The sequence below is a fragment of the Cynocephalus volans genome, chromosome 12 (genome assembly GCF_027409185.1).
Source record: "Cynocephalus volans isolate mCynVol1 chromosome 12, mCynVol1.pri, whole genome shotgun sequence".
Lineage (NCBI taxonomy): Eukaryota > Metazoa > Chordata > Mammalia > Dermoptera > Cynocephalidae > Cynocephalus > Cynocephalus volans.
Window position 1 is genome coordinate 64,769,133 of NC_084471.1, and position 26,219 is coordinate 64,795,351.

Here is a 26,219-nt window from a genome sequence, read left to right on the forward strand (position 1 = left end):
ATTATTTTGTCCATTTGTTCATTTCCCTTGAACAATATAAATAATAATAAATTTATCATCATTTAGTCCTAAATCTCATATTTGGATCATCTGTGGTTTTATTTTTATTGTCTTTTACTTGTCTTATAATCCTATATTTTTCTCACTTATTTGTGTTGACTACGAAGAAATATTTCAAAAAATTCTTCTATGCTTCTGAAAGTTATTATTTTCAATGATATCCAGAGAAAAATGAGACTAGTTACTTAATCCAAACTACAATTATGTTGAATTGAAGCTGGATTTATTTAGATAGAATCAACCTATCTTTGGTTCAATTTTATCTCTAGTGTGTAGTTTTGCAAAGATTCCAATTAATACCTTGGGGTGGGGGTGAGGTAAATTTGTCTTCTAAGCCCCGAGAGTCTGTAGGTATTTCTGTAGGCATTTCAGAAATGCAGAGATTATGTCTTCAAACTCCTGCTATATTCATCTTCAAAATTTGGCAAATATCTTGAGAAGGAGAGACTGATGGATCTGCTTAAATCTTTAGTCTCCAATTCCATACATCTTTAGAATTGTGGAAGGGCTTTCAGTGGTAAAATTGGCCATTTATTCAAAGTCCAACAATTTTCCTATTTTTCATCCCAACTGTGCTGTATTGACAATGATTTTCTTGATTTCTCTATCTACAGAAACAATCTTCTACCAGGGCCAAGCTCAAGTTCTCATCCATAACCAAAGGTCAAATATAGCAAATGATTCTGGGGAAAATACCTGTAGATATTGGTGTCATTCCTGGAGGTGTTTTTTCTGCTTGGAATTTTCGTCTCTCTAGTCCTCATTGCTTCTGTAGCGATCTTTTGTTAAAAGTGAGATGTCCCCTGCTTTACATCTGGCTTTCTTCCAAACTGCCTGACTTGCTTTCTGCAAAAAGCGTTAGGAGTCAGGAGTACCACTGAGAGCAACGATCTTCCATATATCTCTTCATCAGACACACAATTATACATGATCTAAAAATCTATTTTCTTTAAAAACTGTTTTATTCCACATCACTTATAATAGATTCACTTCCTTTATCAAACGCTAACAAGTGTTCCATCCTTCTCTGTTGTTTTCAAAGCCCTTACGAGGAGGATGTATAAATACATAAAAAGTGAAACTTTAAAAAATTAATTTAGTATTTATGTTTTAGACATTTTAAAAAATATAATTAGCCATCTACAAAGAAAATATCTTACCATACATAAATACTTAATCAATTACTGATATTCTTTTTTTACCAATTCAAGTTGCTTTCTTTAAATCAATTCTTACACATTTTAACTACAATTTTTAAAAATGAACATAAAAAGTTTACTTTTCTTATTTTCCTGTAATCTTGGATTATATTTAATTTAAGAATAAACTATCTCCATGGTTTAGAGGACATGTACACAAAAATCAAGATGTGTTTTCCTCTAGAGGGATTTATTTCATTATTCTTTTTTCACTAGTTACTTTCTAAAAAGTCAGTTATGCTATTGTTTTCCCGGCCACTATATTAATATATAATAAATATTTTATGCTATGAGGTTGTATGGGGAAGATAAGTATGGTTGACTTCAAAACACCCCACATATTATAAATCACTTTATTAATATTCAGTGAAATAGAGGTTACAGACAATTTTGTCATTAGACAAATGTCAACATTTTCGTCTTAATTCTTCTTTTGGAATGGAGAGTGAAAGAGCTCCAGTTTTCTTCTTTCTTTGGACCAGTCTTAGCCCAAACATTTTGAAAAATATAAACATTTTAATTCTTTTAGTTTGATATAATCCCATTTGTTTATTTTTCCTTTGGTTGCCTGTGCTTTTGGGGTCGTATTCATGAAGTCTGTGCCCAGTCCTATTTCCTGAAGTGTTTCTCCTATGTTTTCTTTAAGAAGTTTTATTGTCTCAGGGTGTATATTTAAATCCTTAATCCATTTTGAGTTGGTTTTAGTATACGGTGAGAGGTATGGATCTAGTTTCATTCTCCTGCATATGGATATCCAGTTATCCCAGCACCACTTGCTGAAGAGGCAGTCCCTTCCCCAGTGAATAGGCTTGGTGCCTTTGTCAAAGATCAGATGGCAGTAAGTGTGTGGGTTGATTTCTGGATTCTCTATTCTATTCCATTGGTCAGTGTGTCTGTTTTTATGCCAGTACCATACTGTTTTGGTTATTATAGCTTTGTAGTATAGCTTAAAGTCAGGTAGTGTTATGCCTCCAGCTTTATTTTTTTTGCTGAGCATTGCTTTGGCTATGCGTGGTCTTTTATTGTTCCATATAAATGTCTGGATAGTTTTTTCCATTTCTGAGAAAAATGTCTTTGGAATTTTGATGGGGATTGCGTTGAATTTGTATATCACTTTGGGTAGTATGGACATTTTCACTATGTTGATTCTTCCAATCCAAGAGCATGGAATAGCTTTCCATCTTCTTGTATCCTCTCTAATTTCTCTCAGCAGTGGTTTGTAGTTCTCATTATAGAGATTTTTCACATCCTTGGTTAACTCAATTCCTAAGTATAGTATTTTTTTGGTGGCTATTGTTAATGGGCAGACTTTCTTGATTTCTCCTTCTGCATGTTCACTATTGGAGAAAAGAAATGCTACTGATTTTTGTGTGTTGATTTTGTATCCTGCTACTGTGCTGAAATCATTTATCAATTCCAAGCTAAAAATTAATATATAAATTCACACACACACACACACACACACACAAACGGGGGGGGGGAAGAAGATATAACAACCACAATTATTTGAAGATGATACGACAAGCAAACAGAAAGGACATTGTTGGGGGGAGGGGGAGGGAGAAGGGAGGGAGGTTTTGGTGATGGGGAGCAATAATCAGCTACAATGTATATCGACAAAATAAAATTAAAAAAATAAAAATAAAAATAAACATTTTAATACTGCTATAGGAATTAGACTCCATTTTAACATCGACATTTCAGGTTTTCCTATAGACTCTTATTTAACTTTTGTATTTTGTTTTTGTTTTTAAAGTTAATGATGAAAATAGTCGATTAGTATCTTCTCCACAAGAATCTCCAGGGCCCTATATCAGTTCTAAGTAAATACACCCTTTATTATTAAAAAGCAAAGTTAAATCTATAGCAATTTGGAGACAAAACCTTTTTTATTCAAGAGAGGATGAGAAACTCTAGAGAGTAACTGGAAGTATTAAAAAACAAACAAACAAAAAACAGTACTATTTTGATTCTAATAAATAATCTAGATTTCCAGATTTGAAGTCAGGTTGAACCCAGACATTATTCGTTTTATTTGTAGGCAAATCAGAAAACATGTTAAAAAATGTCACATGTATGCTGATGGGGGTGTGGGGAGGGGGGAGAGAGAGAAACCCCCCCAAATGTTATGTTTGTTATTAAATATCCCTGAATTTTAATATGAACAAGGTCTCTGTTGAGAGTGAGGAAGGAAAGAAAAACTAAGGGTTAGAAAGAAATACATATTTTTTGGAAAAATTATTTTTTATTACACTTTTGATTTATGATACAGAAGAAAAATTTCACAATGCATCAGTGTCCAGTTAGGCTAAGGCCCGGAATCCTGCTCACAGTGCCAACTGCAGAGCTACTATCCTGTTCATGATGCCAATCATCTAGCTCTACAACCACGCCAGTTGTCGGGTCCTTTTATCTGCTGGCAATCCTGCACTGACTGGGCCAATTGCCGAGTTAGGGCTGGGTCTGGAGCTCACAGACCCCTCAAGCCCATTCACAGACTGGGTCACAAACCCTTCACATGCCAGGCTGGTTCACCAGACCCCTCAAATGCAGGTCTATGAGCTAGGCAACTGGCCAAAAGGTCCTTGGAGCCATAGGTTGGAAAGCATGGCTGCACTAGGCGATGCCCGAGGCAGATGCCTGCCCACCTGCTTCACTAAAACTCCTCTCTCTCTCTCTCTCCCCCTCTGAAGAACAGAAGAATAGCAACAAAACTAAAAAGATACATTGCTGCACATGCGCACTAACTCCACACACACACACACACACACACACACACACACACACACACACACACACACACACACAAATTTGCTTGCAATGGATGTGCTAAAACCACACCCAATGGGACCTGAGGCGAGGGCCTTGACCAAACCATTCTATTTTCTCAGCAATCCACCCCTTCAGGGTCCTTGCCGTACAATCTATGTGTTCAGAATCTTCCACAACATTCTCTTAATGAGGATAAATTACCCTTACATTCACACATTACACATTCCACCCCAGTCCCAAAAGTCTTTAGCTTGTTGCAACACCAACTCAAATGTCCAAAGTCCAAAGTCTCTTCTGAGACCAAAAGCAAAAGTCCTTCCAGCTGTGAACCTGTAAAAACAAAACCAAATTTATCTACTTCCAAGATACAATGGTGGAAGAGACATTGGGTACATATTCCCATTCCAAATGTGAGGAATAGAAAGGAAAAATAGACCCCAAACAAATCCAAAACCCAAACAGGGCAAATGTTAAGCACACTGGGGCACTTGGACCCCTAAAGCATTGGGCAACCTCACTCCTACAGCTTCACCAAGTGCAGCCCATTGAGCTGCCCTGGTGCCTGCAGCTTTTCCAGGCTGGCACTGCACACTGCCAGCAGCTCCACGGTTCTGGGCGCCTGGTGGCAGTTCCACCATCCTAGCTCCACTAGACATCTCCTCAGTGGGGATTCTCTGTGGGGGCTCCAACTCCACTTTTCTGCTCCACATTGCTCCAAAGATGACCTCTGCAGTGGCTCCACCCCTGCATTAGGTCTCTGCCTGAGTCACCCAGCTTTTCCATACATCTTCCGAAATCTAGGTGGAGACTGCCATGCCTCCACTGCTTTCACATACTGCTTGGTCTGCAAACTTAACACAACGTGAATGCCACCAAGGTTTTCGGCTTTTATCGTCAGAGGTGCTGAGGCAGGATTACTCCAGCTAAAGTGGCTGAGATGCAGGGAGCAGTTTGCTGAGGGCAATGACACCTCAGGTCTGCACTCCAGAACAAACTCAGTTCTCCTAGGATGGGAGGGGTGCTCTCCCAAACTTCTCAAATGCTCTCAGGGCCTGTGATGGGTAGGGCACCCATCCAGACTTCTCAAATGCCTTTGGGGCATTTTCCCTCATTGTTTTGGCTCTTAGTATCTGGCTGCCTCACAGCCAAGATAATGTCTTTAGCAAACAGTTTATCTTCTTCACCCTTGCAATGTTTTTTTCTCCTGCTCTCTGCTTTTTTACTGCATGGCCAGGCTGCAAATTTTCCAAATCTTTATGCTCTGCTTCTCTTTTACATTCTGGCTTTTGAATTACTTTAGTCAGCTCAGCTTACACCAGATACTCACTTAGTCTTGGGCAGTTCAGCAGCATTTGCCCACACAGTTCAAACAGCTGCATTTGCCCAGTCCATCAAGGAGTGGCTGCCTTGCCCCTGGGCATATCTGTGGATCTCCTGTAACCACTGCCTCAGAGACAGGAAGGTAGTAATGGAGACTAACTTTTCCACCTTTTCAAACCAGGTGAAAACATACTTGAAATTCTGCAGGGGCACCCGTCCTTAGGCCATCTGCCCATCTGCATGTGGCACTCTTCTCTTGGGTTTTAAGGCACCTGGATGGCCATCGGGTTTAAGTGGCACCCTCCAAGCCATTTGCCTTCAGACAAACATAACATGTGTTTACTACATAGTCTCTTGAACATGTTACACCATCCATCCCTAGGTCACATAATTGCAGCTGCCAGCGGCTCTCCCTGTTTCTGCTGCTTTACTATCTCAATTTCTTGTGCACAACAGGTCATGCCTGGAGACACACAGTTTTCCCCAACTCACCACTGGGTTGGTCATCTTCCCTGGTGTGAGAGGCAGGAGTGGCCAATCACTGCACGTCATCTTCCAGGACATTTATCTGTGCTTCCAACAACTCTGCTTTCTGCCACAAATATTGATCAGTTTTCAGTGTAGTGAGTAATAGCCAGGCTCCAGTCAGCAGAAAAGTGGTCACTGGGTACCACATGCTCAAGGACAGCCACATTTCCTCCTTCTTCCAAGGGCTTTCGGCTCCTGTACCTGCTCAGAATCCTGATGCAGACTATGCCAATTTGTGGCATAATCCTGCTGGCTACGCCAATTCGTCTGGCTAGGATAAGTCCTGGAATCCTTCTCACAGTGCCAACTGCAGAGCTACTATCCTGTTCATGAAGCCATTTGTCTAGCTCCATGACCACACCAGTTGTTGGGCTCTTTTACCGGTAATCCTGCACCAACCGGGCCAATTGCTGAGCTAGGGCTGGGTCTGGAGCTCACAGACCCCTCAAGCCCATTCACAGACTGGGTCACAAACCCTTCACATGCCAGGCTGGGTCATCAGACCCCTCACATGCAGGTCTATGAGCTAGGTAACCGGCCAAAAGGTCCTTGGAGCCATAGGTTGGAAAGCATGGCTGCACTCGGCGGACGCCCAAGGCAGACACCCACCCACCTGCTTCACTATAACTATTCTCTCTCTCTCTCTCTCTCCCCCAAGAACACAAGAACAGCAACAAAACAAAAAGATACATTGCTGCACATGCGCCCTAACTCCACACACACGCACATACAATTTGCTTACAATGGATGTGCTAAAACCACACCCAATGGGACCCAAGGCGAGGACCCTGACCAAACCATTCTATTTTCCCAACATTCAGCAAACAAAATTCCTGTGGAATTCATAGAAAGTAAGTATTTTCAATATTTTGTTGCTTTGTGTACACAGTAATTTCTATATAATCCAGATTAAACTCATTAAATTCAGAATTAGAAAAACAAAATAGTTGTATAACTCATGATTAAAAATTCAATGTATATGTCTGAAAGAGTGTCTGAATTTGTTTGGACACCATAAACAATGATTCTCAACAGGTTTTATTAAAAAATTTGACTGGTACATATTTCTTTATATTTAGTAGAGGGTTGGGTAATTTAATATTACCAAAATATTTCTTACATTGATAAAGCTACTCATGAAGTTGAAAAATTACTCAAAATTGAGTAAACTAATTCTAAATACTATGTAAAATTTCAACTTGATATTTATATACTAATTTTGAGATTTACATAGTACTAAATTCATAAATGATCTTTCCATTGGAAATGCTCTAATTGGCAGTACCAAAGAACTCAAAGACAAAACCAAAATATCATCAGAAAATAACCAATTGAATAAGATTAATCACAAAAATGCAGTCCTGAGTAGGTTTTTAAAATGTAGAAGTGTGCAGAAAAGATATATCTTGCTGAAAGAAACAGATTATTTTAACAATAGAGGGATTAACCAAGCTAATTAAAAAAAAAGAGACACATTTCCTTTTGGATTCAGTAAGGTTACAGGATGCATGTCTTACTATCTTGAGCAAAACTTTAAACCAGAGAGACATGCAAATACTTATTAAATAATAAAGCTATTCTTTCCCAAAGTAAAAGAGATCAGGACAGAGAATTAAGACAGTGAGTATCTAACAAGGAAATAAAATAAGTGGGATTAAGCCTGGAGTTCTGACGCTTGGTAAAATGGTTAAAACCATAGAAGGAAAAAAGCATATGCATTTCAATTGAGTTACTTGGTTCTTCATATTACTTTTAAATTTATATTCAGTGAAGCCTTTTTAAACACAGATTTTTTTTTTCCAGGTCTGATGAAATTCAGAAAAAATTAAACATGAGAAAACATACAATGCTGACAACATTCTTTCTCTAGGACTGACAGATGACCCAAACTGGCAAATTGTCATTTTTATTTTTCTATTTCTAACATATTTATTGAGTGTCACTGGAAATTTGATTATTATCCTGCTCATCTTGCTGGATTCCCACCTCAAAACACCCATGTATTTCTTTTTTTGGAACTTTTCCTTTTTAGAAATCTCATTGACATCTGTCTGCATCCCTAGATTCCTGGTCAGCATACTGACTATGGATAAAACTATTTCCCATGATGTTTGTATGACACAATTATTTTTGGTCATTTTCTTGGGTGTATCAGAGTTTTTCCTGTTGGCTGATGTGTTCTATGACTGCTATGTGGACATCTGCAACCCCCCTCGTTATGCAACCATTATGAGCAACAGAGTTTGCAATCAGCTGGTTGTTGCTTCTTGGTTGGCTGGTTTGTTAGCAATCTCTCCTAGATGGGCCTGAGGCTGGAATTCTGTGATGCCAATGTTATTGGCCACTTTGGCTGTGACTATTCTCCTGTCCTGAAACTCACTTGCACAGACACATGGGTCACAGAACTATTAAGTTTTGTTTTAGTCATTATCACACTCCTGGTTACACTGGCACTGGTAATGTTCTTTTATGCAAATATAATAAGAACAATTCTGAGGATCTCTTCTGCCCAGCAGAAGTCTTTTTCTACTTGTTGTTCACATATAATTGTTGTCTCTATCTCTTATAGAGGCTCCATTTTTATGTGTATTAAACCTTCTGCAGAGGAAAGAATAGGTTTATCCAAAGGTAGCACTGTTCGAGAGTTTCAAGATGGCGGCGGCTGCGGCGGCTGGCACGGAGTAGCTGAGGTGGAAAAGGTGGCCACTGGGCCTCAGGCAGCAGGGAAACTTGTGGACCTTCCTCTAGCCATCTCTTAAGGGAGGACTGCTGCTGCTGGCCGGTCGTGGGGGCTCAACGCCACTTTGCCCCCAGCAGGAGAGGCTGCCTCATTTACAGGCAACAGCTTTGAAGTGTGGAGCAGGAAAAGAACTGATTCTTAGCTGCAAAAGCGAGTCTTGAAACAGGGAACACGGCGCCAGGGCTGCTGTGGATGCAGCCAGGATCCCGGAGGCTGGGGCCGCACTGAAGGCGGCCAGCTGCCCTATTCAGGATTCGAGGTTTCAGGCCGGCATTAAAGAAGATTCCTGGGAGCGCCCGAGCGGCGCCGCGACTGAACAGCCCGAGGCGGCAGCGCCGAGAACACGGAAGGCAACAAACCAGAGACAGAGCGAGCGCCGGACCTGGCACAGCACTGTGAGTGATCCCTGGCACAGCTCTGTTCGGGGGGTGGATGCCCACGCGGCTCCTGCCTGCACCACCAGGCCACTCACTGCCCCGGTGCTGCCTCCATTTTCCCAGGTGCGGGCAGCTCCGCCCTGCTCAGCCATCACTGAGCCCATTTGCTTGGCCTGGCGCGGGGCTTTCCGGACCCTGCGGGCCGGCCTCCTCTCCCACTCCCTCCGCGGTTCTCTGGCGGGGCTGGGGGTGTGGGGTGTCCCGACCAGTGTTGGGAGGGCTAGGAAGTACGGGCAGGCCGACTGTCACTCCACCACACCCTGGACTCCGGCCCCGGTAAACTTCCTGTTACTGGGAGGCAGATACCATCTCTGCGACCACCAGTTTGGAAAAAAGCCTAACGAATTTCTGGTTGGGAATAGTGCGGTAGGAGAGTTCCCAGGTCCGCTTGAACCTGCCGGAGACCAGGCTGCAGGCGGGCACTAGACTTGGTTTATACTGGGGGGATACAAAGGTGAACAAGACCCGAGAAAGATCTACACAGTGCTACAAAGGCACCCAGAGAGACCGGTCGTCTGTGCCTAGCAGAAACCTGGTAGACTTCCTGGGCGAGGCGGTGCTGAGCAGGGTCTTGAAGGCCCAGCTGATAGACGAGGGGTGCAGAAGACACACCCCAGCCCAGCACAGTGTGCACAGAGGGGGGAGACGTGCGGCCAGGGAGGTGGAGACTCGACAGAGACCACACACCCGGTGGGGTCGCCACTGCACGATCTAACAGCCTGGGCCAGAGCACACGGAATGGGGAGAAGTCATGTACAGAAAGTGAAAGCTCAACAGAGATCACACACCCTGTGGTACGTGATCCACCAGCCCAGCAGAGTACAAGCTGACCAGAAAGGTGGATCCCCGGAGAAGCCCAAGACCAGAGGCAACCACACACACAAGACAATAGAGGCCAACTGAGCAGTCACGGCGGGAGCCATACCAAATTGGCAACCACAGCAACATCCTAGTTAGTCATTAGTCTCAAACCGGTGGACTGTGAAACCCCCTGCCACAATGAATAAACACCAAAAAAAAGACACCAGAAATACAAAAAATCAAGAAAGTACACCACCAAAAGTTAATAAATCTCATACTCTAGATCCTATAGAACAAGAAGCCCTTGAAATAACTGACAAGGAATTTCGAGTGATAATTCTAAGGAAACTGAATGAGATACAAGAAAACTCAGCTAGACATCATGATGAAATGAAGAAAAGTATACAGGATCTGAAAGAGGAAATATACAAGGAAATCAATGTCCTGAAAAAAAATGTAGCAGAACTTGCTGAACTGAAGAAGTTATTCAGCGAAATAAAAAACACAACGGAGAGTTTAACCAGCAGGCTTGTCGAAGTTGAAGAGAGAACCTCTGAACTTGAAGATGGGCTGTTTGAAATAACACAAGCAGACAAAAAGAAAGAAAAAAGAATCAAGGACATGGAAGAAAATCTGAGAGAGATATCAGACAACCTCAAGCGCTCAAATATCCGAGTCATGGGTATTCCAGAAGGGGAGGAAAATGGAGATTCCATTGAAAACATATTCAACAAAATAGTGGCAGAAAACTTCCCAGGTATAGGAAAAATCACAGATCTTCAGATCCAGGAAGCTCAACGATCTCCAAACGTATTCAACCCAAAAAGGCCTTCTCCAAGACATGTCATAGTCAAATTGGCAAAACTCAGAGACAAAGAGAGAATCTTAAAAGCTGCAAGAGAGAAGCGTCAAATCACCTATAAGGGAGCCCCAATCAGGTTAACATCAGACTTTTCATCACAAACCCTAAAAGTTAGAAAGGAATGGGATGATATTTTCAAAATACTAAAAGACAAAGATTGCCAGCCAAGAATACTCTACCCTGCAAGGCTATCCTTCCGAAATGAGGGGCAAATAGTATATTTCTCAGACAAACAAAAACTGCGGGAGTTCACTACCACAAGACCACCCTTACAAGAAATCCTCAAGGGAGTACTGGGTTTGGTTCCTGAAAAATAACTACCACTGCCATAAAAACCTAAGAAAAATCTAAACCCGCTAGTACAATAAAAATGGCATTCATGAAGAGAAAACAAGCTAACAAAAACACTATCTACAACCTAAGGAACCAACAAACAAAGAAACCAAACAGTAAATCAGAAAGCAAGGAACAAAAGACACCTAAGACAACCAAACAACCAATAAAATGCTAGGAATAAATCAACACCTTTCAATAACAACTCTTAATGTTAAAGGCTTAAATTCCCCAATTAAAAGACACAGACTGGCTGACTGGATCAAAAAGCAGGACCCAACTATATGCTGCCTACAAGAGACCCACCTCACCCATAAAGATTCACACAGACTAAGAGTGAAAGGATGGAAAAAGATTTACCATGGAAACAGAAAAGAAAAACGAGCTGGAGTGGCTATTCTTATATCTGACAAAATAGACTTTAAACTAAAAACCATAAAAAGAGACAATGAGGGACACTACTTAATGATAAAAGGACTGATCCATCAAGAAGACATAACAATCATAAATATGTACGCACCCAATGTTGGAGCAGCCAGATTTATAAAACAAACTCTATTAGACCTAAAGAAGGAAATAGACACTAATACCATAATAGCAGGGGACCTGAACACTCCACTGTCAATATTAGACAGATCATCTAGACAAAGAATCAGTAGAGAAACACAAGATCTAAACAAGACTCTAGACCAATTGGAATTGGCAGATATCTACAGAACATTCCACCCAACAACCTCAGAATATTCATTCTTCTCATCTGCACATGGATCATTCTCCAGGATAGATCACATATTAGGTCACAAATCAAGTCTCAATAAATTCAAAAAAATTGGAATTATCCCATGTATCTTCTCAGACCACAATGGATTAAAACTAGAAATTAATAACAAACAAAACTCTGGAAACTATACAAACACATGGAAATTAAACAGCATTCTACTTAATGACATATGGGTCCAAGAAGAAATCAAGCAGGAAATCAAAAAGTTTATTGAAACTAATGAAAACAATGATACATCATACCAAAACCTGTGGGATACTGCAAAAGCAGTATTGAGGGGAAAATTTATTGCATTAAATGCTCACTTCAGAAGAATGGAAAGATGGCAAGTGAACAACCTAACACTTCACCTTAAAGAACTAGAAAAACAAGAACAATCCAATCCTAAAGTTAGCAAACGGAAAGAAATCATTAAGATCAGAGCAGAACTGAATGAAATTGAAAACCAAAAAACAATTCAAAAGATCAACGAATCAAAAAGTTGGTTTTTTGAAAAGATAAATAAAATTGACAAACCATTAGCATGGCTAACAAAAAAAAGAAGAGAAAAGACTCAAATAACAAAAATTAGAAATGAAAAAGGCGATATTACAACTGATTCATCTGAAATACAAGGAATCATTCGAGACTACTACAAACAACTATACGCCAACAAATTTGAAAATCTGGAGGAAATGGATAAATTTCTGGACACACACAAGCTCCCAAAACTGAACCGTGAAGACGTAGAAAATTTGAACAGACCAATAACAATGAAGGAGATTGAAGCTGTTATCAGAAGGCTCCCAACAAAGAAAAGCCCAGGACCAGATGGATTCACAGCAGAATTTTACCAAACATTCAAAGAGGAATTGACACCGATTCTTTACAAACTATTCCAAAAGATTGAAATGGACGGAAATCTCCCAAACTCATTCTATGAAGCAAACATCATCCTGATACCAAAACCAGGTAAAGATATAACCAAAAAAGAAAATTACAGGCCGATATCCTTGATGAATATAGATGCAAAAATCCTCACTAAAATACTAGCAAACAGAATACAGCAACACATACGAAAAATTATTCATCACGATCAAGTGGGATTCATCCCAGGGATGCAAGGTTGGTTCAACATACGCAAATCAATAAATGTGATACACCATATTAATAAACTCAAACACAAGGACCATATGATCATCTCTATAGATGCTGAAAAAGCATTTGATAAAGTTCAGCACTCATTCATGACAAAGACCCTCTATAAGTTAGGTATAGAGGGAAAGTATCTCAACATAATTAAAGCCATATATGACAAACCCACTGCCAATATCATCCTGAATGGGGAAAAGCTGAAAGCTTTTCCTTTAAGAACAGGCACTAGACAAGGATGCCCACTCTCACCACTCCTATTCAACATAGTGTTGGAAGTACTAGCCAGAGCAATCAGAGAAGAGAAGGAAATAAAGGGCATCCAGATTGGAAAAGATGAAGTCAAACTGTCCCTGTTTGCAGATGACATGATCCTATATATCGGAGAGCCTAAAACCTCTACAAAAAAACTGTTGGAATTGATAAATGATTTCAGCACAGTAGCAGGATACAAAATCAACACACAAAAATCAGTAGCATTTCTTTTCTCCAATAGTGAACATGCAGAAGGAGAAATCAAGAAAGCCTGCCCATTTACAATAGCCACCAAAAAAATAAAATACTTAGGAATTGAGTTAACCAAGGAGATGAAAAATCTCTATAATGAGAACTACAAACCACTGCTGAGAGAAATTAGAGAGGATACAAGAAGATGGAAAGATATTCCATGCTCTTGGATTGGAAGAATCAACATAGTGAAAATGTCCATACTACCCAAAGTGATATACAAATTCAATGCAATCCCCATCAAAATTCCAAAGACATTTTTCTCAGAAATGGAAAAAACTATTCAGACATTTATATGGAACAATAAAAGACCACGCATAGCCAAAGCAATGCTCAGCAAAAAAAATAAAGCTGGAGGCATAACACTACCTGACTTTAAGCTATACTACAAAGCTATAATAACCAAAACAGTATGGTACTGGCATAAAAACAGACACACTGACCAATGGAATAGAATAGAGAATCCAGAAATCAACCCACACACTTACTGCCATCTGATCTTTGACAAAGGCACCAAGCCTATTCACTGGGGAAGGGACTGCCTCTTCAGCAAGTGGTGCTGGGATAACTGGATATCCATATGCAGGAGAATGAAACTAGATCCATACCTCTCACTGTATACTAAAATCAACTCAAAATGGATTAAGGATTTAAATATACACCCTGAGACAATAAAACTTCTTAAAGAAAACATAGGGGAAACACTTCAGGAAATAGGACTGGGCACAGACTTCATGAATACGACCCCAAAAGCACGGGCAACCAAAGGAAAAATAAACAAATGGGATTATATCAAACTAAAAAGCTTCTGCACAGCAAAAGAAACAATTAAAAGAGTTAAAAGACAACCAACAGAGTGGGAGAAAATATTTGCAAAATATACATCTGACAAAGGCTTAATATCCAGAATATATAAGGAACTCAAACAACTTTACAAGAAGAAAACAAGCAACCCAATTAAAAAATGGGCAAAAGAGCTAAGTAGGCATTTCTCTAAGGAAGATATCCAAATGGCCAACAGACATATGAAAAAATGCTCAACATCACTCAGCATCCGGGAAATGCAAATCAAAACCACATTGAGATACCATCTAACCCCAGTTAGGATGGCTAAAATCCAAAAGACTATGAACGATAAATGCTGGCGAGGCTGCGGAGAAAAAGGAACTCTCATACATTGTTGGTGGGACTGCAAAATGGTGCAGCCTCTATGGAAAATGGTATGGAGGTTCCTTAAACAATTGCAAATAGATCTACCATACGACCCAGCCATCCCACTGTTGGGAATATACCCAGAGGAATGGAAATCATCAAGTCGAAGGTATACCTGTTCCCCAATGTTCATCGCAGCACTCTTTACAATAGCCAAGAGTTGGAACCAGCCGAAATGCCCATCATCAGATGAGTGGATACGGAAAATGTGGTACATCTACACAATGGAATACTACTCAGCTATAAAAACGAATGAAATACTGCCATTTGCAACAACATGGATGGACCTTGAGAGAATTATATTAAGTGAAACAAGTCAGGCACAGAAAGAGAAATACCACCTGTTCTCACTTATTGGAGGGAGCTAAAAATTAATATATAAATTCACACACACACATACACACAAACCGGGGGGGGGGAAGAAGATGTAACAACCACAATTATTTGAAGTTGATACAACAAGCAAACAGAAAGGACATTGTTGGGGGGGAGGGGGGGAGGGAGAAGGGAGGGAGGTTTTGGTGATGGGGAGCAATAATCAGCTACAATGTATATCGACAAAATAAAATTAAAAAAAAAAAAAAAAAAAAACAAAGGTAGCACTGTTCAGCACTTCAGCTGCACCTGTATTAAATCTTTTTATATATACCCTAAGAAATAAGCAAGTGAAAAAATCCCTGAAAGGTATTGTCGTAAAAAAATGTATTTTCACTACTTTGAAATAATAGCTTTAGCTTTTATAAAAGATACTACTAGAGCTTATTGAAAATTATAGCCTATATCAGCTACCCTTTTGACATATCCGTTTATTTAATTTTTATATTATAATAGTAACTGAAGTTACCCATAATAGCCATTTAATCAACTCCTGGATTTTTATCCTTTTAATGGCATTATCTGTATCCATGATATTTTCTTATTCATTGCTGTAATCATTTCATTCTTTCAACTTACTTCTCTGATTTTGCTCATCCTCAAAATATTCCACTATGAATTCATTTTTGAAATCTAATAACTCTATGTTTTTCTAGCATAGATATGCCCAGAATATAGATCACTTGTGAATTCTTTAGATCTTAACTTATTTGATTTTATAAATCTCTAGGAAAGGTTTCTTTCTTATACCACATAATGTTAGAAATTTACCAAAATACGTGATTTTTCCAGAAACATAATAATGAACCTAAATAGCAGTATTCATGTTTGGGCTTAATAATGATATCTTAAAAATTCCCCAAATCTCTATACTAGTGTAAATTGAAGGGGTTTTTTTCATTTAGAAAAGAGGGCTGTGTACTGGAAGCTCTTTTAATGAGCCTAGATAGATTATCCCAATGTCATAAGCAAGTAAATATTAGATCTTAACTTTGTATCTAGGTTTTAAAATTCAAATCCTATGCAAGAAACAACTAAGAAATGTTGACTTTTTATGTGAATGCATTGGCATTCATCTGGAAAAACTTGAGGATAGATAATAGCTATCTTAAAATATTGACAAAGCTATCCTAGGAGTCAGAGAAGATTGGCCCTGTATAACTCTAAGAACACACTAAGTCCTATGCTTGAGATTTTCCCAATATATATTTTAACTTATACCTAACTATTTTACATATTGCAGTGTGACATATTTTCTATCACTAGTGTATCTTTATGAATGCCCTATTCTCTCTCTGCAATTCCTTCTGTTATATTCTGGATGTTATGCTCTGAATAATTACCTTTTTCTAAACCTCTTAAGAAACTACTCTCTCTTAAGAGCCACTTTTATTCAGTATGCGTGAGTTCATTTGTCTTCACATGATCACAACAAAGACATATATATAGACAATCTGATGAGTAAACCATGGCATTTAATGTTTTAAATTTAATTTCTCAAACAGCCATTCCGTATTCTTCCTTTACCTTGATTAACTTGTCTTTATATATATTAATAAAATTTGTTTAATTGTTTATTATTTTTTCACACATACAATGTAAGCTCAGTGAAAGTAAGGGTTATAATTTGTTCAACACACTATTCTCAAAGCCTAGCACACATATGGCACAAAGTGATGCTCAATTATATTCGATAAATGTCATCTCTACAATTTTTGTATCTTTAACTTTAAAAAAATTGTTAGTTTTGACATCTTCGTTAATACACATTGTCAGAAGTATTTTTGGATAGCTTCATGTTTTTTGTTAAACAATAAGACATGTTCTCTACTTACAGGAATGCTATTTGGGGCCGACCCTGTGGCTCACTCTGGAGAGTGCGGCCTTGGGAGCGCAGCGGCACTCCCACCGCGGGTTCGGATCCTATATAGGAATGGCCCCTGTGCTCACTGGCTGAGTGCAGTGCAAGCAACACCAAGCCAAGGGTTGCGATCCCCTTACCGGTCACACACACACACACAGAATGCTATTTGTATTTTAATTGAGGTTACAAACGGTTCTTTTTAATTACCTTTTCCAACTCAGTCTAATAATATTTATCTTTATCTTTAATTTCTGTGTTTAACTATTACACATTGTTTATCATAGTTTAACATACGATATTTATATGTATATCTATGTCTATCACCTACTTATCTATTCTATCATTTATCTTTCTATCTATATTTGTAAGTTTATTTTGCTTTTATAATCCATTCTTGCAGGTAATTATCTGTGTTTTCTCTTCCTTTGTACTGCTTACTTTCTCTTCTGGAGTGATAATTAAGTTCTACATTTTGAACTCTCCATTTTTTATTTTCTACATGTATTAATTTTTTTGTCATTTAAAAAATGTTCTGAGTTTTGTAAGAGCTTTTAATGTTTGTTCTCTTAATCACAGCTTTGATTTGCTTCAACATCAGATTTATGAATTTTTATGAATTTAACTTATAAACACATTTTAGTTTGTATCTTTGTAGAGCTTTCTTATATTACCCATCTTTCCTTTAGTTTTTTTTATATTCTTGTTTCTATTTTTTTATTATTGCTGTAATTAGATTGTTTTTTTTTCATGGCTTCATATTTCTCTTTTAATATAACTATATATATATATATATATATATATATATATAATTATCTATGTCTCTCCATCTATCTACATTACGGTATTGAGCTTGCCAGGTGATCTCTCAAGCTAACTTCCTTCCTTCCTTCCTTCATTTCTTTTTTTCTTTTTCTTCCTTTCTTTTCTATTTTTTTAGTGTATTTGATGACAGTTATTTTCCATATATTTTTTATTCTCATTTTTTGTAGGTTTCCAATTCCAGTTTTTTCTTTATATTGTTTTTTTATTTCCTCTTTTGACACAGCCAAATCTCTAAAGGTATATATTTTAAGGCAGAGAATTTTTTTTTACACATTGTGTAAATAGATTTATCATTATTGTTTATGCATTTATCTTTTAATTAATATAGGGAAAAAGAAGAATTACAAACCAAAAAATATGGTAATACTAGCTTTTATATTTACCTATGTATTTATCTTAACCAGAGATCTTTATTTCTTCATATGGCTTTGAGTTTCTAACTAGTGTCCTTTCCCTTTGACCTGAAACATTTACCCCTTTATTCACTCCATTAGCATTTCCTGTAGGGCAGGTCTCCTAGTGACTATTTAGCTTTTCTTTATCTGAGAATTTCTGTTTCTCCCTCACTAAGACAGAGTATTATATACAGCTCCCATTACTACTTATTTCTGTGTGACATTTTCACTATCCCCTCTGTCTGTTTACTTGATTTTTCTGAACTAAAGAAATCAATAAAAAAATAGAATCATCAACATGGTATATGCCCAATATTTTTTCCCCCAAATCTCATGTGTGTATGTGTTATATCTATCAAAATCCAATAAATTACCACAACTTCTCACCACACAATATACACTTCTTTTAGTCTTTTTGTAAAAGCATGGCTGTATGTATTGGAAATACTTTATCATGTACTAAAACATCACTCTGTTTCACATATCAGAACCTTTGGGGGTAGAAAAATGACTGTTAACTTTCTTATTTATGAAACAGCAAAACAAAAAACCTATCCTCTGAATTTGGGGATATAAGATGGGGACGTTTTGACCTATTTATCTACTATTTTCAGGTAGACTCAATTTCTTGAGGTGATTTCTTCATAGATTTCATGCTGAGAATTATTATTTTTATTTCTTCTCTCTTTTTTATATTTGACTATTTTCTAATTACAAACCCACCTTACTATAAGTTAGCGGGGCTTGTTTCAAAATCCTTGAGTGAAATTCTTTGCATTCTGTGTATGTATGTGTGTACGTTTCTTGATTGTGAGCATTTTCATCATAACTATTTGTCTATAGTTTTCTAAACTTAAGGACATAGAGACTTCTGAACAATTTTAACTAGCTTCTTTTTAAAATCTAAAAAGTTGCAGCATTTTCTACCTAAATATAGCAATTAACACTTCTCTATCTTTTCATTTCCCAAAGTTATGGAAGTACTTCATCCAATATTGGCCCCACTAATGCACTCTTCTTCAATGTGTGGGCCTGTTATTTATTTATTATTTTTTAAATAACACTTTTCTATGGATTTTCACAAGGAGAGGAAATAGTCTACAATGTTTACTTTGTGCTCTTTAACTAAAATTTCCTGAGTTATCATTTCTGCAGATCATCTCCCTTCTATTTAAACTGGAAATTTAATAAAGCAAGCTGTGTATTTAAAGCCATGAAATATAATATTGGGGCATTTTTCCCGTTACTAGTGTGACTCAAAGTGCCCGTGTCTACATCACTCCTTTATGCGTTAGACTGTATAGGCTCTGTTTAAGTAGGAAAATTATACAGATGGAAATAATGCACTGCCTTTTTTACAAGAAAGTCCAAAAAATATTAGTTATCGTTCGCTGGAGGTGAATTTGAGGACAAACAGAAACAATATTGGAAGAATTACTCCTGTTTAGTGTCACCATAAAATTGAGTGATACATTTATTTATTCAGTAAATATTTATTATTCATTTCAGAATCTGAAAATATAGTATTGAATATACACACACAAAAAACACTGTATAACTTATAAAAGAAAAAGTCTAATACAATAGACTACATTGTTACTATTTTTCTTATACACCAAACACTTGATCATATGATTGAAATGCCTCCTCTCCATTTTTAATGCCTCCTTATAGTTATTTTAAATGAGATGTAAATTACATATAAGATGCACTTATTTTAAGTGTACAGTTTAATACATTTTGTCAAGTGTATGTATCTGTGTAACTACAAGAGGGAGGTAGTCTGATAATTGATAACTGAAGGATGGCAGACAAATATATCATATTACAAAACTGTGAGATCCGATATATGTTGCAATTTAATAAAAAAATCTACAATTATATTTCTCTCTGAATTACTGTAATGAAGAGAGGGTTATCTGCGGCTATTGTCTCTCATTATTTCTGTCATTTTCCTGGAAAGAAGCTTGATTCAGTAGTAAGTCACATACATTTCACTTGAATAAATTTAAGTGAATATGGAGTATTTTTCCTTAGGAAAATCGAAGGGAAAACATCCCTAGAGATAATACTAAGGAATGCACTCCACACTTAAACAGAATTTTTTTTGATCCCATGGTCTGGTCTCGAGGGATACTACTTGAGATGACTAAGAATGATTAAAAATAATAATTGAGACTTTCTGTTAGCTAATAGATTTAGAAAGATGGAAGGAACATAATTACCATTTTTATAACAAGACAAAAAGTTGATAAACTAGACATGAATGACTTTTCCTAAACCCATGAAAGAACTGAGATTTTCAGAGCAAACAACTAATCCTAATTCTAGAGAAAAGCAAGTACTAGCAGGGAGAAACAGGACCTCCCTATTTGCTTATTTGGCAGAAATCACCTCAAATCGATATAAGCTTATAAAAAGATTGAGCATTCAGCTAGAAACTTTTGATAAATTCCCAAATGAGGGGTAATAGGAGAGTGTGGAGTCATTTGGGGTAACAAACAGAAAGGGGTTTGGATTCTCTTCCGCAAGTTTGCCCAGAGAATCCTGAGCAGGGGAGAAGGGAACAGCAGCCACTGCTCAATCACCCCTCAGATCCATTCCCTACACCCCCGTGGGACAAAACTAAATCTTAAAGTAAGAGCAACAAAAGTGTAGCTAGCTTCAGGGCAACTGCTGTGGGAGAGGAATGCCAGCCACCAATGAAACTCGGCAAGATCCATGTCCTATATCTCCATTAAGAAACAAAAGCCTCAAACTTCAGAGAGAAGAGGCACAAAACTGTAGCCTGAGGGCACTGATAGAAATCTATGCAGTTCTCCAGAAAGGAGCTGGGGTGAAGATCTGCACCTCTGGAAAAGGGTTAGAAATACACACTAGATTCAGCACTACATCTGGGTAAGAGGCACACTTGTGAAGGCCAAATGCTGACACTGAGGTTCATATTACTTCCCAAAGAATGAGGTTTAATTAGAACATCAGAGAATACCTTCTTTCTCTGCAACCCCACCCCGCACAATGCTCACATGCATTGAGTACTCACAATAGTAAAATATAGCCAGAAGAGCTGCAAAAGACAGATCTTCAGGAACAGTGGAAAAAAGAAGAGTCAAACATGAAACCCAAGTGGAGACAAATATTCAGAAAAACTCTCTGGCAAAATGTCCCACATAATAATCACAATAATAATCCCAAGTATCACTAGAGTAATCTAAAATCTCTGATGACTGAGGGTAACCATAATGCTATGGGCTAATGTTTGTCCCCTCCAAAGCTCATGTTGGAACTTAATCTCCAATACAGTATTTGAAAGGTAGAGCTTTTAAAAGGAGATTGGATCATGAAGCCTATGCCACCATAAATGAATTAATCCAGTCATGGAATAATGGGTTAATGGATTAATAGGTTATCATGGATGTGGACTTGTGGCTTTACAAAGAGAGCACATGAACACACTTGGAACACCTTCTTCCTCAGTCCTTGCTATGTGATCCCCTGGGTCATGCAGGACTCTGTAGATAGTCGCCACCAAGACAAGGCCCTCACCAGATATGTCCTCTGGACCTTGGACTTCACAGCCTCTAAAACTGTAAGAAATACATTTTTTCTTCATAAATAATAGTAATTAAAAATCATAAACAATAATATTAAAACCCCCAAACATCTAAACGTAACAAACAGAAAGTCATGATATGGTGACACTGTAGAAGACACATTTGTTAAAATGTCAATATTCAACAAATGTATTTAGAAATTTAACAAAATTCCTATCAAGATTCCCATCAAGATTTTTTTTTTTACTGATAAACATTAAATTCTAGGACAGTTTTAGTCTTACAGAAAAATAGTGAAGATAGTACAGAGAGTTCCTACATACCCCTCACACAATTTCCCTATTATTAACTTATTATATTAATTTTGTATATTCTATATAATTAGTAAGCCAGTATTGATACATTATTATGAACTAAAGTTCATAATTTATAGTTTATTCATACTTCCTTTTTTTTCCCCCAGAGCCTCTTCCAGAATACTACAATACATTGTCATTTGCTAGTTGTTTTGTGAAGAAATTTTATCTCTATGTTCATGAAAGATATTTGCTGGTAGATTTCCTTTCTTGTAATGACTTAGGGTACTAGGATATTTTGTTGTTTTGGTATTAGGATAATGATAGGCTCTTGGAATAAAGAAGTATTCTCTCTTCTTTTATTTTCTGAAAGAAATAACTTATTCTTTATCTCTGGTAGAATTCACCAGTGAAATCATCTGGACCTGGTACTTTCTTTTTGGAAGGTGGTTAGTGATTGATTAAATTTATTTAATAGATAAAGACTTATTCAGATTATTTCATTTCTTTGGGTGAATTTTGGCAGTTTTTGTCTTTCAAGAAATTTGTCCATTTCATCTAAAGTTTCAAGTTTGGGAGCATACAGTTTTTCATAATACATCTTTATCATCTTTAATGTCTATAGGAATTGACTGCATAATTTTGTTCCAAACCTGATGATGTGTTCAGATTATATAATTTATATGTTGTATCTAGCCTCCATGATAGAAAGTGGCTTTGGTGAGCTTATGGAAGACTCTCTTTTATTATGCAAGAAATCAATTCTTTGTTCAGTATTTAAAGAGGTGAGGAAGCAGCAACATAAGGAGTAGAGCAGTCCTATAGTAAAAACTTTGCACCTTCTCTCCACTTCCCATTTTAATCTATTAATACTGAGAAGCACATGCATTTAGGAACAATTCATATGTAACAACTTATTTTCTATTAGAGCAGCTTAAAAGATGAATATAATAATCTTCCCAAATACACAGTGACACTGCTGCATGGGACTCAGTCTTTAAAAATAATAAATTCCACCTCAAGCCTGGCTATAAGCTAGTATTAGAAGAAATAATTTTATGTACATAAATTCATTACTCAACATTTCTCCCCTGAAGTCATATGATTCAAAATACTTGCACATATTTTATTTCTTGTCACTAACTAATCCTGAAACAGAATATGACAAAAATTGGTCTTTTCTCACTGGTTGTCTGAATCAACTATCTCCTCTTCTGCTGATATTCCCTGCCTTCATTAAAAAAGCCTAAAATATGTTAAGTCCTTCTCTCTGTTTTTAAATTATAACTTAGTTATTTGTGAATATGTATGGGGTACAGAATTGAATATCAGTACATATGCGCAATATGTGATGTTCAAATCAGGATAATTAGTATATTCAACATCATGCAATATGATCAATTTTTGTAGCACTTTACCAGTTCCTCCCTTCCCTTATCCCTTTCCCCCTCTCCCACATCTAATAACCACAATTCTGTTCTCTCTCTCTCTTTTTTTAAAGTTCAACATATTATTGTGATTGTTGTATCTTTCTTTCTTACTTTTATCATTATTTTAGCTCCCACTTATAAGTGAAGACATGGTATTTCTCTTTCTGTGCCTGGCTTATTTCAGTTAACATAATTTTCTCTAAGTTCATCCATGTGGCTGCAAATGGCAGTATTTCATTCTTTTTTATGGCAGAGTAGTATTACATTGTATAAATATACCACATTTTCCTTATCTGGTCATCCAACAATGGACATATAGATTGGTTCCAGCACTCGGCTATTGAAAATAGAACTGCAATAAACATGGGAGTATAGGTATCCCTTAGACATGATGATTTCCATTCCTTTGGGTATGTACCCAGCAGTGGGAATGCTGGATCATATGGCAGTTCTCTCTCTGTAGTTGTTTGAAGAACCTCCATACTGTTTTCCATAGTGGCTGCACCAATTAACAGTCCCACCAACAGTGGAGGAGAGTTCCCCTTTCTCTGCATTCTTGCTGCATTTGTAATTCTCTATCTTTTTGATAGTAGCCAGTCTAACTGGAGTGAGATGGTATCTCGATATGGTTTTGATTTGCATTTCCCTGATGCTGAGTGATGTTGAGCATTTTATCATGTTTCTGTTGGTCATTCATAGATCTTCCTATGAAAAGTGCCTATTCAACTCCTTTGCCAATTTTTTAATTGGGTTATTTGGGTTTTTTATTTTTTAACTGTTAAGTTGTTTGAATTACTTGTATATTCTGGATATAAATCCTTTATCAGATGCATAGTTTGCAAGTATTTTCTCCCAATCTAGTTTGCATTTTCACTCTCTTGATTATTTCCTTTGCTGTGCAGTAGCTTTTTAGTTTGATATAATCCCATTCATGTATTTTTCCTTTTGTTGCCTGTGCTTTTGGGGTTGCATTCATAAAGTCTTTGCCCAGTCCTAGTTCCTATGTTTTCTTTTAGGAGTTTTATAGTTTTAGGGTGTATATTTAAATCTTTAATCCACTTTGAGTTGATTTTTGTTTGTGACAAGAGGTACAGGTCTAGTTTTATTCTTCTACATATAGATATCCAGTTTTCCCAGCACCGTTTGTTGAAGAGGCAGTCTTTTCACCAAAGTATGTTCTTGGTGCCTTTGTCAAAGATCACTTGGCTGTAAGTATATGGGTTGATTTCTAAGTTCTCTATTCTGTCCCATTGTTCCATGTGCTTGTTTTTATGGTAGTACCATGTTATTTTAGTTACTATAGCTTTGCAGTATAATTTGAATTCAGGTAGTATAATGCCTTTGGCTTTTTTTGTTGTTCAGGATTGCTTTGGGTATTTGAGACCTTTCGTTGTTCTATATGAATGTTAGAATTGTTTTTTCTATTTCTGTAAAGACTGTCATTGGTGTTTTGATGGGGATTGAATTAAATCTGTAGATTGGTGTGGATACTATGATCATTTGCACAATGTTAATTATTCCAATCAAAGAGCATGGAATGTCTTTCCATTTTTTGTGTCCTCTTTAATTTCTTTCAACAGTGATTTGTAGTTCTCATTGTAGGGATCTTTCACCTCCTTGGTTAAATTGACTCCTAGATATTTTATTATTTTTGGTGACTATTTTAATGGCCTAGCTTTCTTGATTTTTTTCTTTTTTGCTAGTTTGTTGTTAAAGTGTAAAAATGCTACTAATTTTTGTGCCTTGATTTTGTATCCTGAAACTTCACTGTAATTGTTTATCCACTCTAAGTGTTTTTTTTGTATGGTCTCTCCTTATACTTGGTAAGTTTTCCAGTATTATTTCACTGAATATTTTCTCAATGCTTTTTCCTTTCTCCTTCCCTTCAGGAATAATCACAATTTGGATGTTTGTGTGCTTAAGACTTTCTGTTATCTCTCTTAGATTTTTCTTAATTAAAAAAAATTTTTTTTCTTTGTCCACCTGAGTTATTTTGAAGAGACTGTTTTCAAGATCAGAAATTCTTTCTTCTGCTTGCTCTAACCTGCTGCTTAAACTCTCAGTTGTGTTTTTTTATTTTGTTGAGTGACTTCTTTAGTCCCATGAGTTCTGTTACATTCTTTTTTAAAGTATTAATGTCTCTGTAAATTTCCTCCTTCATTTGATGGATAGCTTCACTCATTTCATGGAATCATCTAACTGTATCTTCTTATATCTCATTGAGTATCCTTAAGATTTTTACTAAGAATTCTTTTTCAGTCATTTGAAGGGATTCTTTCCATATGGGGCTTGATACTTGAGAGTTATTGTATTCCTTTGGTGGTCTCTGTTTCTTTGTATTTTTAGGATCTTTATATTGATGCCTGGTCATCTGGTAGAGCCTTTGCTTCTTCTCTTACTCTCCTTCCCTGGGCTCCACTGGTGACTCTCCTTGTGTCAATGCAGTTGAGTGGTCTACAGTCTGCCTGCACAGTGGCAGTGACTGCTGTGGCTGCTGCTGTGGAAGCAGGGTGCCCTTGCAGTGGTGGTGGTCGTGGAGGTGGCTTTGTTGTGCTGCCGACATGGCAGCAGTAGCTCCAGAATTGTGGGTTGCTTGCATGATGATGATAGCTGCCTGATGGCATCTGTGGTGGCATTGACTGCAGCAATGGTGAATGCAGCAGCTGTCTACTTGGTTGTGGTGTCCATAGCAGCATTCTGCACAGCTATGGTGTCTGCAGCAGTAGCAGGGTTACCTCAGAGTGGCAGCAGTGGAGTCAGTGGCTGTAACTGCCTCCTTGGCAGCAATGGGGTTACCTAG

General features: G+C 37.4%; 1 protein-coding gene across 1 annotated transcript; it reads left to right on the top strand.

Annotated features, from left to right (window-relative positions):
* The first annotated feature begins 4,897 nt into the window (after window positions 1-4,897).
* LOC134391686 (olfactory receptor 6C76-like) lies at window positions 4,898-26,219 on the top strand. The gene is given in 5 exon segments (XM_063115664.1): window positions 4,898-5,006; window positions 7,699-8,175; window positions 8,178-8,515; window positions 15,280-15,375; window positions 25,929-26,219. Coding segments are annotated over 5 exon segments (1,311 nt in total).